This window comes from Formica exsecta, unplaced genomic scaffold (assembly GCF_003651465.1).
Source record: "Formica exsecta isolate Colony F162 unplaced genomic scaffold, ASM365146v1 scaffold308, whole genome shotgun sequence".
Taxonomy (NCBI): Eukaryota; Metazoa; Arthropoda; class Insecta; order Hymenoptera; family Formicidae; genus Formica; species Formica exsecta.
Genome location: NW_021850337.1, coordinates 1,432,033 through 1,448,864, shown reverse-complemented (window position 1 = coordinate 1,448,864; position 16,832 = coordinate 1,432,033). Strand labels below are relative to the sequence as shown.

The following is a 16,832-nucleotide window of genomic DNA, read 5'->3' as shown; positions in this document are numbered from 1 at the left end:
AAAGGAAAAAAAAAAAAGCCGAAAAAAAAAAAAAAAAAAAAAACAAGATGCGTTAAAGACTCACTGTTAAAGACGAGCAGCTTCCGCGTGGAGCCCAGCCGCTTGATGGGTGACTTGACGCCGTCGATCTCGTCCTCGTCCATGATCCCGCGCCGGCGACGACGGTGTGCGGACCTTGATTCCCTGCTCTTCCTTCAAGCGCGAGGGGAAGGGAGGACGGATGCGCCTCGTCGCACGCACTCACACGCACTTGCAGAAAACGTGCAAATGTACGTATATATCACGGAACGCGCGCCGGTTGCGCGTTCTATCGCGGCGCGCGAACGACAAAACGGCAGTGACGCGAAGGTGGACGCGGGGACGGGTGCGCGCGCGCGCGCGCAAGACACTCGCCGCACTTTAGAGCATTCTCTCTCTCGAGAGAGCACAAGGTGTCCCAGACTCCTGCCTGTCCTGTTGGAACCGGTTTAACGACGGGCAAGCCGTTCGGTCGTTAGACAAGGAACGAGGAGATGTAGATTATTGTAGACACTCCACCGATACGCGCGTCTTTTCACGCACACACGCAGCCGTTCCGAACGTGCGTGCACTCGCGTTTACTTGTCGCGGCTAACTCGCGTGCGTGCGCGCGTCGATGCGCGAACGATCGGCGGCGGAGCGGGCCGAGGGGAGCCGACGATCGGTGGGCCGAGTCCCCCGATCCTGTTCGTAGATTCCTGAGCGTGGCTAAGCGGACGGCCCGATCTGGCCGTTACGCTCGATTCGACTGATTGAAGTTAGCAGCTCGTACCGGGTGAGCGCGAGCACGCTACTTAGACGGCCACTCGCCGCGAAGTGCCTGCCGGCTGACTGGCTGGTCGGCCCCGAAGCCGTCCCGCGCGGCGCGGATATTCTTGGACGAGGAACGTATATTAAATTCAACTGCGAGGGTCCTCCGCCACCGTACTCCTCCTCCGAAGCCTGAACACATCGTCACGTTTTGCCCGCGACGTGAGTCGCGTCTCGCACGTCTCAACGGTTGCCGTTGCCTGGCAACCGTTAAATAATTGCCGCGCTCGAGAGGCGATGACACTGTTAGCGCCATCCATCGGAAAAGATTGTGATCTATGAGCAAAGTAAAGGGAATTGAATGATAAAGAAAACACTTGAAATTATAATATATAAATAACAAATGAAATTGATTTAAATTTTTAAAAGCAAAGATTCAATAAATTCTTCGAAAAAGTAGAAGAAATAAATTAAGTTAAATAATAAAAATACTCACACATGAGCATACTATATCGTTATTCATTTAATAATCTTGATGATAATGGGAGAGGGTTATGGTAAAACAGCATACGTTGAACACCTGCGAATTATTATTATAAAATTATATTACGAATACGAATTAGATGAAAATGTAAATTATGCGAAAACAAATAATTGAACAATTAATGTAGAAATATATAAATATATTCTAAAATTAAGAGAAGAAAATTTTGATTTGGAAAAAATGTATATTGCTCTTCCATTAAAAAATACCCCGTAAATATTAAAAAATATAACTTTTTCTGTCATGAAATTGTTCGATTTCTTGCATTGTTAATATTAACTCTTCTAATCCGCTTCGTAATTTTTTATAATTACTACTGTACAAAATTATTTTCTCATCCTTATTCTTTATAACTCAAATATCAGGACAGATCCGAAAATTTAATATATCTTTCACAAACATCGCATATCATAACAATTAGCAAACTCAATAAGTCACACATCAGTTTCTATGACTACGATGTGCAAAACATTACTCAAGTAATACCTTGCCATTGCTATCATCAAGTAAACGCGCAGCTGAGACAGTGTCGCCGGTCACTGTGTTCTCCCTCTCGAAGAAGCAATTAAAATGTAAAATCTAATTTCTACTAACATCTGACGTTTCACCGAATTTTTCGAAAAATGGACGCCGAGAGGAACAGTTCCAGTAAAATCGGCGAACGACCGATCACGCGCTGGCGACGCGAGCACCCGGAAGATGCACCCAGCACCTCGTCGAACAAGATTGACAGACCGCCGACGGGTTTTGTGAGACCTCAAAGCAAGTACGAGCGACCGAGGTCACGCCGAGGACACAAGGATGAATCGTCGGAGTACGTCAGCTCGGCTACCTTCCGCTCGCCGACACCCGGACGTCTCGCCCTGGCAAGACCTCCATCAGCGTCCTTACTATCAAATCGTGCACCAACTGCAGGCATCGACAGAATAGGCTCCGGACTAGGTCGTTCCGGCACCGGACTGGCGACTGCCAAGCAATTCAATGTTAGCATGGTCGACAGGCCGATTACGCAGCACGGGATAGCAGGCATGCGACCAGATACCACCAGGGGTTTACCGATGACGAGGTAAATATCATCGTCATAATAAGTCATCTTAAAGACCCTACAATAATTTAATAAAAAGACACAAAAATTAAGTACTTTAAATCTCTCTTCAGAAAGGCTGTATAAATCTCCTGTGTTTTTTACCTTCTTGTATAATTAGTATTATTTGCGGAGCAATTTTATCAATACATTTGAAATATATGTTTACAGACAAATTCAAGACAAGAGATATTACGAGGGTCTGTTACAACTTAAGATACGAGAATTGACGCAGGAAGTCGGGAAGATAATGAAGGATATCGAGATGCAAAATAAGGAGAAGGCCACTTTTTTGCACTACGACAAGAGAGCCAAGAATTTGGCCGCGGAATTGACAAATCTGCAGGCCGAATTAGCGGATTACAATCTTGTCGTGGATAAGATGACTCTAGATGTTGATAAGGAAGTGATCGAGCAGGAAGCCAAAGAGTTGGCGATGATGAACGAGCGCACAATTGCGGAGGTCGAGAGGATGTTCGAGCAACGGAAGGAGATGGAACAGAAACTTCATAAGATGGAGAAGGATATCGAGAACGAGAAGAAGAGAACGGAGTACATCATCGAGAATATGGATCCGCATGCAAGGGAGAAATATGACGATCTGTTGCGACAGAAGACAGAATTGCAGGAGCAAGCGCAACAGATGCAGCGCGAATTGGATCAATTATCGAAGGAACAAGTACAATTGGAAGAGCAGATAGCGCTATCCCAGTTGAAACAAGAAGCAGTGAAATTGCAGGTGAGAATCATCGAGGCGGAGAATAAACGGGACAAGTTGCGGGAGGAAGAGGGCAAGAGATTATCACCAGAGGATGAAAAGGAGCAGCTTCTGCAGAAGATCAAGCGCGACAACACTGACATCGCCGCAACTGAGGCACAAATAGCGGAAAAGGAGAAGAAGGTGATGGAATTGGAGCAACAGCTAGAGCATTTGGAAACCGACATGGAGGATGATCATTCGGAAAAACAGGCTAAATATCAGGAACTGCGTAAGCGTGAGGAGATGATGGAGGAGTTTATGTCTACGTACGAGCAAAGCAAGCAAGAGGAAATGGAGAAGCTGGAGAAAGTCGAGCGAGAGATCGTCAACAAGTTAGAGGCTGTTACGAATGCAGTAGAAAACAATGAGTATCTCACAGAAGCCGAAGAGGCGGCTATTTTGCGAGACAAATACCCGTACAATGATTACGATATCGCGCATCGCGACGATAATTTTGAGGAATTGAAGAAGGACTACGCAACCATGCAACAAACATTCAATAGGCTGAGGATCCTGGAGGAGAAACTGCAGTTGGAATCCAAGCAGATAAAAGAGAAACTGAAAAAGCAACAGAGTGAACTGATCGTTCTGGAAGATCTGGATGGCTTGAAAACGCGAAATGAATTTGAGCGAGATGAATTAATTGCCGAACGTAAAGGACTTATGACAGAGGAAACGGTTTGCGAGGACGATTTCAAGTCACTACAAACGGAATACAACGAGCTTAAAGAGCGATTGGAGAAATACGCAGTTTATCCGGAGATCAGTAATCTGGAAGAAAAATTAGAGAAATTGAAAGAAGATAAGAAAAAGGTTGAGGAATCCATAACCAAGGAAAAGGAGCGCGTAAATTATGAACCGCTTAAAGAGAAAGCCTTTAAACTGATTAATGATTACAGTGTGACACTTCAAGAAAATTTAAAATCTCTTTATTAAACAATGATTTGCCTATCTTCTCGTGAGATATACTAATAGAAGTTTTACTCGAAAACGATCAACAATAAGAAAACACAAAACAAGGAATAAAACGATAGAAATTCTCAGAATTAGAGATTTTATTATTTTTTCTTTTTATTGTAATAATTTATTGTAATATCGTTATTTAAGAATTCCTATCGTCCACCTTTCTTATCATCATGCTTTATTTATCTTTGAATTACCGTTATTTCATGTATATTATTCCTATTTTAAATTCTCTAATTACTAACATTTATTTTATTCTTATCCTGTTCAAACTCTGGAGGAAGTGGAGCTTTATTTGCTTGCAGAAACTGAATAAAATTATTCTTGAATTGTTGACTGGGCTTAATATTCTTCGCACACATTAGCTTCCAAAGCTCTATTGCGTTATTGCAATCTCCCGTTTTATCTGTAAATGTAAACATTATCATCATTAATGTCAAGCTCATACACACATTTTGGGAAACGCACAGAAAATATGGCTTACTGTAAATAGAAAGGAGCATGTCGCTTAATAAAGCTAGATCAAAATTGTTCGAATCTGGAACCGCTTTGAAGAGTTTCAATAAGTTATCTACACTATTGTTCCTTCGTGCATAATTGAAATAGTGCAAAAGACAGTTCATGGACATCCTTTGCTTCTGCAATAGAAAAACGCAATGAGAAAAATATAAATTAGAATATATAGTAAATACATGAAATTGATCAAGTTTTGGAAACTTCAGAAAATTATCCACAAGAATGAATTATTTCAAAAAGAAATAATATTCTCTTCTCATAATTATAAACAAACTACAAAAACTTAAATAAGTTATAAAAAATTACATGTATAATCTAATTGTCTTTTCGATTGTAGTATAAAATTTTTTAAATGTTTGATTAGTTTCATGAATTACTCTAAATAAAAAAAAATACAAAACAAATGTATTATAATTGAAGAAGCGTTTCAATTACCTGCAATACAGTTTGCAGTTCCTGCGTCTTGTCCAATGTTGCCAGCGCTAACACTAACAATGTGCTTGCAGTGTCTATACCATAGAAACAAACCATTATATTGTACACCTTTTCTATGTACGTTTCTACGTTATCCAATTTCGAACTGTCTTTCTGCTGCAACAATACCGTCAACACTTCCAATGCCAACGGGGCTTTTTTGTACTTTTCAGCGCATGCAAAAAACATATCTAGAGTGCCCTGGATGTCATTGTGTTCTAACGGTATCGTCACCAGCGGCCTCAATAGCTCGGTAGTTATATTGCAGTATCCTTTCTTGAGAAGCAGATCCAACATTTTTTTTGTGTAAGAGTGATGCTGACTCTGCGCCAACGTTTGCAAAAGTATGTTACAATGTTTCTCCGCGTTTGTTCTCAAATTAACATTATTGATGTTACTGATAATTTGAAAGGCTTTCTCTGGTTTATCCGCTTTCACCAACGCAATGGCAAACATTACAATTTTGCTGTTATCTATCTTGAAATTGTCAGACTTGATCTGCAGATTGGATAGCAGTATCTCGGCCTCCTTCAGTTTGTTACATCTGATGTATAGCTCGAACAAATACATCTTCATGCCGGCTGTCCACTCGTATTGGCACCCGTCAAACTCTCGTTTTATTTCCTCGGCTTTCATCAAATTGTTTTCGATACAATATGCCTCCAGCAATCGGCGCAGGATGTTTCTGGTTGTAAAATTTTTGCTCTTCATCTCGACCAAATGACAAGCTAGTTCGTTAGTATTCATATGCATCGGATGGCTTATGAACGCGAGCGCTGATTCTTTGAAATCAACGTCCACTAGATTATCTATTAGCTTCAACAAGTTTACATTTTCCATAACTTCGACATTTTTGTCCGACAGACTGTTCTTGAGAATAGTCGCATCTCGTTGCGATATTCTAATTCTGTGTTTCTTAAATTCTTCCAAGAAAACTTGCAAATTCTCCATGGCAAATGTCAAACGTCTATCGTTTAATAACATTTTCAAAAATAAAGCGACGAAATTTTGACTGCGCGGAAATATCGTTAGTAAAAATACACAGTTCTCGACATCCTTCGTGGCTATGTAAGCACGCACTAAAGGTTTCATCAGTTCTTTGTAATGTATTCTATATTGCCTACTGTATGTGCACAATGATTTTATGTCTTGCATCCGATTCTGAGATAGCAGAAAGGATATGAGGGGCGTATACGCGATACAGCCGGGTACGCCGTTAATCAATAGTTTTTGCAGAGTAATAGACGGATTTGCGGTGTTTACATACGGATATACATAATTCAGCAGTGTATCGGAGTCCAACCCCACTCCTGTGTCTATCATCGATTTTACGAGTGAGAATATCTTAGCCTCCCCCTGATTGTAATGCGCTATTGCTAGTAAAGGCCAATAATAATGCGATCGTACCTCTATATTCTTTTCTCTCATCGCACTGAATATTGCGAGGCACATATTTTCTCTGCCAAGTTTCAAGCCGGATTCCGCTACATTGGTCAATGCCAGAGGTTCGCAACCGGAATCCACGAAATCGGTCGCATATCTCGTAATATCTTCCACTGATGCATTTAACATAACTAATTCGTTCAAAAAGCTATTTACAAAGCTTTTCGCAACATCCTTCGTCGTATCATTCATAGCAAAACAATTTATAATTGTATGAGCATCCGTGGTTCGATCAGCGCGTGTCAGTTCTGTTATCGTCTTGCAGATCTGCGATTTGATAGCTGGTATAGAAGCCGTCAGAAAGTTCAGGACAACAGGGATGTGTCTACCATTATTGGACATACTCAAAATCTTTATCAATCTCAGAAGATTTGTATCGCTTTGCGGTTCGTCGTTCAATATTTTAACCAGATTCGGAATGTCACCGAGTTTTGCATATCCACATGCCAGCTCTGTGTATGCTTTGTCCATAGATAGTTTCGCATCTTGCATGAGTGTTATCACGTATTCTGCCTGAGCGATATTGCCATTGCTCGCATAAATCTGCACCAAAGTGTTGAATTTATCTTCCTCGATAATGATGTTCTTCTCCTTTATCACAGATATGATATCCCGCAGATGATTACTGTTACCCATCTTTGCGACTGCATTCAGCAGCAAATGATATGTGTTTCTGTCCGGTTCCACGCTTATATTGGCTAGAAATTCCTTAGGATCCACAGAAATCGAATTCTCCATATGAACGTCCAGCAGAGTATTATAATACTCCAACGTCAGTCCTTCGCTGTTTTTCTTCGCAAGACGCCATACCTATATGTCAAAAGTCAGATATTTAAAGAGTCAACTTTTTCTTTCTATTAATATATCATCACTATACGTGTTTCCGTTCGTTTACGTTCATTTTTTAAGAATTTTGTATACAATACTGTGTCCTTAATTATCCTGAGAAAAATTTTATTCTACCTGATCCGCTAGATATTGCCTCTCGGTCGTCTCCACATCGGATAAAAGATTGCCGCAACACTTGAGTAACAGCAGACCGGTATCGTGAGGCAGCTGATAGCCGGTCTCGTCGCATAGTTTAATAACCTCCTTCAAACTGTCCGCCGACACCCGACCTTTTTTAACGTCGTCGCACAATGACATCAATTTATGATCGATGTCATCGACTGACGATTGCGGAACCGTCGTGCCGAATGTCCTAATGCACGTCGCGGCGTAATTCTCACAGGGTCGCAAATGTGTCTGTAATCGAGGTAGACCGTGATGCACGTAACGAGAAATATAACCTTCATGTATCGCGACATTCGGCATTTTGTGCGACGACGAATGCAGGTGCGAACGGACAACGCGCGACTTTGCACCGGCTCTGAGAAGCGTCACATATCTCCTTAGTTGTAACATTTTGTCAGTTTCAATCATCATCGATCAATCAAATCATCAAATGCGGATCATTCAGGATCAGTGTCGGTGGAAAATTGACAAACTAGTTGCTGGCAACAATTTGCTGCGATAACGAGAAAGGCGCATGCGCGCTTATGGCGTAGTACTAGCCATACGTTGCACGGTTGCACGCGTAATCGGTTATATCATCGATTTATATTCCGCTCCGGATATATAATTCTAGCTCACAATCTATAATTCAGAAATATGGTTTTTATCCGTTTATTTCTTGAAGCACGTAATACCAACGCAGACTCAATACGGCTTGACTAAATTTTTTTATCTAATTAATGAAGGAGTTACCGTTAGATAGTAAGTATTATCCATATCTCATCAATTTTTATCGAAATATTTTTAATATTCAATTTGATATATAATCATTGTTCCTTGAATATTTTTTAATTGTTGTATAATATATGTATGAAAATTTTTAATGTAAATTAATTCGCGCGTGTATTTATATGTAAAAATAAATGTTCTCGTTAATAGAAGACGAGGCATTGCAGAGAGATTGCATTATCGACGGTCTATAATATTATTTTCGAAATATTTTTGTATCAACGTGCAATTCTAATAACGTCTTCATATCATTTCATATCATAATATGTGACTTGTATTTATTTGCATATGAAATCTCGTGACATGAAATGCACTCCGGCATTATAGGCTTAATACTTTTTAGCTGAGCTTGTATTTTTGTTCTTCTAATTCATTATTAGCTAATAATTAAAAATATACTATTTTCTCTTTGAAACGTTTGAAGGACCAATCAGAGTGAAGAATCTTACGCTTCGAAATGAAAATAGCGTCAAGCGGAGCGCACCTAGTAAAATAGAAAAGATAGTACCATATAATGGTAACGCATTTTTCTATACGTTGTATTATCAATGACCGAAGAAGAGGCGTGAAGTAAGGCGAGAGGGACAAATGGCGACTGGAATGTGGCGGCCTCAACGTCGAGCTGACCGATTGCTTCGTTGCTGAACGTTAGTACGGATTTACTCGTGATTTTTTGCAGTGTATTCGTCGCGTTCGTGGATCAAAATCGATAATCGTCGATAGTATATTTGAAACGATCGTTGAGTTCGCGGAACTCGCCTTGTCTACTGAAGATATATGCTACTGTAACGTACGCAGGTATATAGAACCAATGTTTTGAAAAGTTCTCTATGCAATATCTAGGATTTTTATGCAATATCTAGGATTTATATCTCGATATTATAGTCTCGTTCTCCCATTTCTGTCTTCGATAAATACATAATATATGAGATTATCGACATTGATCTATCTTGGTTTCGTATTTCTCTTATGAAATATATAAATTGAAAGTTCTATTATCATTTTTCTCGAAAGAATTTAACGGCTTTTGGCGGGATCGCCATCTTGTTCGCGAATCACAAGTTCATTATTAAAATTAAAATAACCGATTTTGAGATAATTGAGATATCGATTGACCTGCAAAATCGTTGACGATGATGTTCGTCGCGCATCAAAATTTGTGAAATTCGCATGTCGATTAAACGTCTATAGCGTGGTTTATTCATTTTATTAGCTATATATAGTATGCTAGTGCGCTAGCGAGTAAAGTTGAGATATTTTAACTTGACTAGCATGCTAGTTAGAGAGAGAAAAAACATGCTAGTTTACTAACATTTTAACTGTACACTGATTTTTTTTGCTTCATCGTTTTTGCGTACGTAATAAATATATATGAGTTCATATACGAAAAAATGTGCAATTAATGTATTGATTATAAAGTTTAAAGGTCAACATTTATAAGTAAGTAATTATATAATATTTCACCTATATTTACTTGAAATAACATTTTGAAATTATATAATGGTTATTAAATTATGATATTCACGATGAATGTGTTTCCTGGTCTATTTTATTAACATGATTTCGTGGGAGCATATACAAAGGAATAATCGTAATTATTTCTGTTCGGAGTAAAAAAATACAGCAGAATGTCAATTATCTAAATATTGTATATAAAAGGAAATGTTTAATTTATATTAAAATATTTTTGATACATATATATCTATTTATGTTTATGTTGTATTATTTAATATATCGTTTACATATTTTTATTTTTCTGAATGTTTGGAGCTAATTGTAATACACACACACACACACACACACATACACAGTGTCTTAACTTGTCTGGATAATTAATATTAGGCATCTGAATTCGATATAATGCAATGATATAATCAGATGATACTAGAGAAAATTTATAAAAATATCTATGAATAATTTTCTATTCTTGTTATATTTTACACACACAATTTAATCTTATTACACAAGCAACACACACGCATATGTTTTATAATAAGCATTAAATAGATGAGTAAAGATATATTAATAATACATAAATAAATAAAGTAGAATAAATAAATAAATAAATAAATAATATGTAAAAAATAAATTGGATATTGGATTAATTATATATATATATAAATGACTAGATAAAATAATAAATAAATAAAATACGTGAAATAAGTAAGCGATTAAATGCATCGTGTACGACGTATTTAGATTCTGCGAAAATTATTAAGACGCACTGAAAGCAATAAATATTTCACATGACAAACTTCCCTACGCAGGAAAGCCCTTAGCATAAATAGATATATGTTAACACATATTATATTATGCGAAAAGATAAATAAAGTATTTCGCATAGTATTCATCTATTTATTTATTTATTATCCATAATAAGTTTATTTTTTAACAGATAATAAATAAATAGATGAATATGATAATTATTAAGAATAATTCTAGTTACTTGTCTTATCAAACTAACAGACTAAATTTTTATGAACTATATTTTATATATTAAATTTTACAGACTAGGTTCTTGCTGCCCATGGACTGAGATCGCGTACTCTACTACGTAAACGTAAGGGAAGATAAGGATTCGATAGATCATTTGCATATAAGGCTGTAAGGTATCCTCGATTGTCAGCCGTATAAAAAAATCGTGAGTAAATAAATTATAATAAATTATTAAGCTCTTCAATTTCTCTTGCGTAATTATGCGGCAAAGAACCAACTTTCAAACATTATTTTTTATTAATCACATTGCACAAGTTAAAATTATATATATTTATCATATAAAAAATACATTTTGACGCCATTTTAGATCAAGCACGTTATATTTAATTATCGCATAGAAAATATATATTTGGCAATATGGTGACATATTTAGATGATTTGTTTTTAAAGTTCCAAGATAAGTTGATTCAATATTGCATAATTATCTGCCAACTATTTCTGTGTATAATTTCTTAGAATTTTTTGATCTTCCCCTAAAAAAACTTTTCGAGTTAGTTGTCCATGAGCTTTCTTGACTAGATATCACTCGTATATAATATTACATATATATTAAGCATCCGATTTTCGCTAATTCTCTTTTTTAAATAATAAAATAAAGGACCTTAATTTTACATTGTTACTTACATCGACCTGCGACTATATATGCCGACTAGTGAGATTAATTTTAATTCTTGTACGAGATGCACGCGAGAGAATTTATACTATATTTTCTATAAAAATTATTACATTTGATCAAATTTATTATGCGATAAAAATGAGATATAAATCTATCATTTATAAATATTAAAAAAGAAGCTTACAATAAGTTTGATTAACTCTTCAATACGCGTCGATACTCGTGATAACTTATAATTAAATATGTTTCTGATCTTATCTGTCCAATTACGAATGAAATAATTTCGACTAGAATGCGACTAGAATTTAATAAAATCGATATTAGCGCAGTTATAAAGTATTAAAATAAGCACAGCCGCATAATACTCGAATACGATTGTGTAACTTAATTTACAAAACGTCTTTATGAAAAAAATGGTTATATGACTAGATAAACTGCTCCCTTAAAAGTAAAATCTAATATTAATTTTCTTATCTTACCCATATATTCTAAATCTCTGAAATTTTCTTTTTACCCTTGAATAGTATATAAATTATTCTTTTAGAAAATTCTAATATATAGATAAGGCATTTAGATAAAAATTGTTAGTACATTAAATCAATAGATTGAATAAATCGGTTAAAAAATGAGAAATGAAGTGACTTTGGACTGCGTAGTAAAGAAAAATTTGGTTAAGAAAAAAAGAAAAAAGCAAATTGACTAGAATAAAATGGTTAAAGGAATGACTAGAAAAATTATAATAGAATTCTTTTCTAAATTAAAGATATATTTGACTAGAGTTTAGTGACATCTTTGGTTTCTTTTATTATTGCAATATTGTTAATTTTGAGTTTAAGTTTAATTTTTTAAATTGTTTTTATGTATATAATTTTAAAATCTTTTTAATTACCTTTTTGGTTTAATCTTTGGTTTAGACTAACGAGAATATTTTCGATCTGCGCATCTGATATTAAAATCGTTGAAAAATACTAATCTTATAACACAGATCTATTTCAGAATATTTCTTTAACTTAAACTAGCATGAAAGCATGGAATTATCATCTTCGTTAATGATCATTGCTATTATTATGTGTTTACGTTTAAATAATACACTATTTACAAAAGCATCTTATAATATACTTAGAAAGCACAGAGATTTAGAATGTTCAATATAGCTTATAATTCCCTAATATAGCTCTTGTCTGCATCGATAGCTGCTCTTGAGGACATTTTACTTTTTTGATATATATCAATTAAAATAAATTAAATGCGCTAATGTACAGGCACTTTTTATATGTATTTTGCATAAGATTTATAGACTATTCCTCTCTATTCATTTGCATTCAAGGATATCTTTTTTTTTTTTTTTTATAAGAAGAATAGGAAAAGAATTGCATCTTAATTATTAAATTTTTGCACTTTTAAAAATATTAATTTCAAATAATGTAGGTATATACTGGCACGTTTCCCAAAATATATCATACTTACAATTATTCAAGTTATAATAATTAGCTTAAACTTATTATTTTTCTTTTAAATTAAGATTATTTTACTTAATTATTAAAATTCTTTAAAATAATGCTAATGGCTAGAATTGACTAGATTTGCAAAATTATTATGATTAAATTGAAATATGAGAACTGTACAATGTATGCTTCCAAAGGCATTAAGTTATATGCGATTATCTAAAGAAATGACTAGCATTCTCTTATTTGGCATAAGTTTTATATGGCATCGCATCCACGGATTTCACACATCTGATATACACTATCAGTATAACTGTAAGAATAATATTGATAATATAATAATTGTGATATGTTACGCAAGATGTAATCGCGCGCTTTAGAATTTAATAAAAGATTGCATTTATCAATGGCCTGCATATCCTGTATCGAATATGAAATTGCTCTTAATTATTTAGGTCAATCAATTAAATAACTGACCATAAATATGTGTGATTTGAAACTATAAATAATTATATAATAAAAACCGGGATTATAAAGATTATAGATAAAGTGATACAGATACTCAGCAAAATTACTCTACTTTACAAAAAGTTATATATTATAAATGGTTATAAATTATAAAGATATGTGAAAGAGAATTTTTATATACATATACTAATTCAATTTTAATTTACTCTTGTTAATTTTAAAGAATTCTAATTCTAATTTTATTCTATAATAAAGGAATGTTTACGTACGGTTTGCATCAGATCAAATTTAAAAACTTATGACACTAAAATTAAAAAAAAAATTAAGAGAGATATTTAAGGGAAATATTTCAAGAACTTTAAATTTGCATTTTTTTTTATATTAATATTTTGAAACATGTGATTGTCATGGTCTTTGTAAAAAAAAAAAAAAAATTAAATTTTGGTTTAAATTAGTACCGTCATAGTATTATATAGTTCTGACTAGATCTCTTGATATATTCTATGAATTAAACTATATTTGACTAGAATCTTGTTTATTGTATTATATATTTTTTTTCTATATGGCACATATCCCTAATAGATATTAGAAATTAAAATCATCTTTCTCCATTGGATTTTATTAATATAACTTGGATAAAAGGAATTATGACTTAAAATGTATAACTCCATATTAAAAGTTATGACTTTAAATAAACTTAAATATTAAATATAGTTGACTAGATATGAAGTTAATTATGAATATTAAATTTGATTTTATATTGTACTTTTTATAGCTCTTGCACATTGAAAGTTACTAATTTTTACTTAATATTGTCAATGATTTATAAATAACTATAACTTTAAATTAATCTCACTACTGTCGGCTTAAACTAAATTATATTAAAATCATGACTTAAATCTTGGAAACGCTCGGCTGCGAAAATTTTCATTGTTATGTGCAACTAAGCATTTTCGTCACAAATAATCCTTTTAAAATTCAAATAAAAAGAGTAAAACCTTTTTTACATATAAATTATAATTTAATTCTTTTATTAAGAGAGAAATGCGTTCGCGGAAGATTTGACTTTTAACTCGCAATAATGCATATATATAGACTATTATTAATCAAAACAAAAAGAAAAGAGCAGTCAATGTCAAAGCAGAATCTGAACGCGGATGCAAATGCAGTTCTATGATAAAAATCTTAGCAAGAGTTATATAGTAGTTTATATGCATCTTGTAACGTTTCTCTATTTCTCATTTCTTCTCTTTCTCCTTTTCTCTTCTTCTCCCTTCTTTTCTCTTTTTTTTTTTAAACTTTTTCTCCTTTTTTTTTCAAGATAAAGTTGAAATTTAAGAAACTGATATATGTATGGAAAAGCAAGATTTAAAATTTAAATTAAAATCAAAATGTTTAAAATTTTTATCAATAGACTATAATTCTACTACGTATACGCGTTTAAATTCTAATGAGCCTTTTTCTTTTTGTTTTGATTTACTTCAGTCTTCTTAATTTTTGCTAGACTATAATTAACGTAATTTATGTGGATACTTATTAACGAATATAAAGTAACTTATACATATATGAATATAGATATTCTCGTACACTATTAAATATTTATATTATTTACATTATTCAATTAAAATTGCATTATCGCGAGTTGGTGAAATATTTTTCCGAGTATTAAAATGGATTATGACATACCATATTATCTTAAAAGATTGCATTCAGTTAGAGATGTCTTCCACCGGTGATCGTTGTTATCATCATAATCGTTGTAGTCATTGAAAGTAGATGATATGACACAGCAACGCGATTCTTCTCGGATCTAATCTATAATTTTTTTGATAATTGTAGATGTTTTAATACTTTAGAATATTGACCAAAATATATTTGCGAATGACGAATAAGAATGCTCAGAATATGTGTATATTTTAACACAAAATAAATATATCATATATACATATTCAAAATTGATACTTTTCATTACATTCATGAATATATTTTAGCATTATATATATTTCAGATTAAATCATAAATTTTAATAAAGTACTTACCCGAATAGTTTCTCGTATGATGAACTTATATTAGATCCGATTATCAATATGCTGCATCATAAGTGTCGAAAATTGTGGCATGCTTGATTGCCAAAAAATGTACATTTTGACTGACACCAGAGATTGTATTGCGATCGGTTTAAAGATCTGTTAATATATATATATTCTTATTGTCAAGTTTTTCTTGGAATATTATTCACGTTATTGATATCTTTGATTCAGACGCTTGTGAAAACATTCTCATCAATATGCATAATGAAAAAATATTAAGAATCGGAATATTGTGTAATAATTGATGTCTTTGGATATCTATTCATCTTGTTGTTGCCATAATCACACCGGTGATTATCCTCTTCGATAATTTTTGATGCTGTTTAATGCAGAAGTATGCAGGAATGAAAATTTTCTATTACCGCAAAATGCGGTCATTTATCTTCACCGAGCGTCTTTTGAATACTGGTTGTACTTTGAGTATCAGTACTCTATGTCTCTCTCTCTCTTTCTCTCTCATTTTTTCATTTCTACTTGTTATCGGTACGTAGTTAATTTAAGATTTATTTTGTTCGCCTTGCAACTTCCTGTTTCTGTACTGTTGGTTCGTATGTTGTAGAAATGAAGGACGAGGTCAAGAAGCCGACAACCACAATGACGTTTTTATAATACGTCAATGACGATATTGATATTCATCGATGTTAGCTGATGGTATTTTTTACTCAAGGTTTCCACGACGATATTACATGGATCATACATGGTGTTCGATTATCATGTACTTACTGTGGTTGTCTTGCCATCTTCCGTCCTCCCTCGTCTCTTTATCTCCGAATCAGCGATTCACCGAGGACGAACGATCCTAAGAACAATCTTCATCCTTTTCGGAGATGTTCCTTCCAGCAAGTGTTCAACAGTACCTCGTACCTCTCGTTTCTTTCGCTCCTCCGTTCATCCATTCTTTGGATCCGTGATCCTCGGCGATTCTCGTAACGGCGGATGATCGTTGCGTGCCGGATGAGAGACTTCAATCTGGCGCGGTCCCGATTCGGGAAAACCGGGCTGAAGGTCGCGGGACCCTCGGAGGTTCGGTTCATGCTTGCTGCTTGCGAGCGGGCGCACCGCGCGGGATGGGAAGAGGAGAGCGTAACGCGACACCCTTGATGACGAAGCGAGAGAAAGAGAGGAGAGGAGCCCTCCGAGGGTCACGCAAGCGCACAGTCGCTCGTCCGGTCGCAAACTAACCCTAACTAGGCTCCGTGTCGAGTTTTATGCACGTGTTCGGGCTCCACCGTCTCGTCTGTCCATTCCCCACCCCGTGTTCGCTCGTATGCCCGGATCTTCCCTTCACTCCGCTCTGTAGCTTGCGTCCCGAGGTTCCTGCCGCCACCTCGATGCCAACCCGACAATCTCGTCGCCCCTCCACGTCGCACCGTACACGCCATA

General features: G+C 35.0%; 3 protein-coding genes and 2 long non-coding RNA genes across 5 annotated transcripts in view; 2 read left to right on the top strand and 3 right to left on the bottom strand.

The window, feature by feature from the left end:
* LOC115237728 (SLIT-ROBO Rho GTPase-activating protein 2-like) overlaps positions 1–1,323 on the bottom strand; it is a 59,808-nt gene extending 58,485 nt beyond the window's left edge. The window contains 1 exon segment of the mRNA XM_029810964.1: positions 65–1,323. Within this exon segment, the coding sequence (XP_029666824.1) occupies positions 65–143 (79 nt within the window). The 5' untranslated portion in view covers positions 144–1,323.
* A 395-nt stretch (positions 1,324–1,718) lies between these two features.
* On the top strand, positions 1,719–4,197 carry LOC115237708 (intraflagellar transport protein 74 homolog). The gene is made up of 2 exons (XM_029810940.1): positions 1,719–2,378; positions 2,568–4,197. The coding sequence occupies exons 1-2, from the start codon at positions 1,936–1,938 to the stop codon at positions 4,090–4,092; spliced, it is 1,968 nt and encodes a 655-aa protein (XP_029666800.1). The 5' UTR covers positions 1,719–1,935; the 3' UTR covers positions 4,093–4,197.
* LOC115237707 (leucine-rich PPR motif-containing protein, mitochondrial-like) lies at positions 4,070–8,094 on the bottom strand. Its single transcript, XM_029810939.1, has 4 exons — positions 7,516–8,094; positions 5,071–7,362; positions 4,604–4,757; positions 4,070–4,525 (listed from the first exon to the last, which is right to left on the bottom strand). The coding sequence occupies exons 1-4, from the start codon at positions 7,975–7,977 to the stop codon at positions 4,353–4,355; spliced, it is 3,081 nt and encodes a 1,026-aa protein (XP_029666799.1). The 5' UTR covers positions 7,978–8,094; the 3' UTR covers positions 4,070–4,352.
* A 97-nt stretch (positions 8,095–8,191) lies between these two features.
* The window catches only part of LOC115237712, a 111,992-nt gene continuing 103,351 nt past the window's right edge, over positions 8,192–16,832 (top strand). The window contains exons 1-3 of the long non-coding RNA XR_003884383.1: positions 8,192–8,307; positions 8,759–8,981; positions 10,844–10,975. This is a non-coding gene — a long non-coding RNA (uncharacterized LOC115237712). The remainder of the gene's footprint in view (positions 8,308–8,758; positions 8,982–10,843; positions 10,976–16,832) is intronic.
* Positions 12,780–16,681, bottom strand: LOC115237710. The gene is made up of 2 exons (XR_003884382.1): positions 15,399–16,681; positions 12,780–15,174 (listed from the first exon to the last, which is right to left on the bottom strand). It is a non-coding gene; the product is annotated as an uncharacterized LOC115237710 (long non-coding RNA).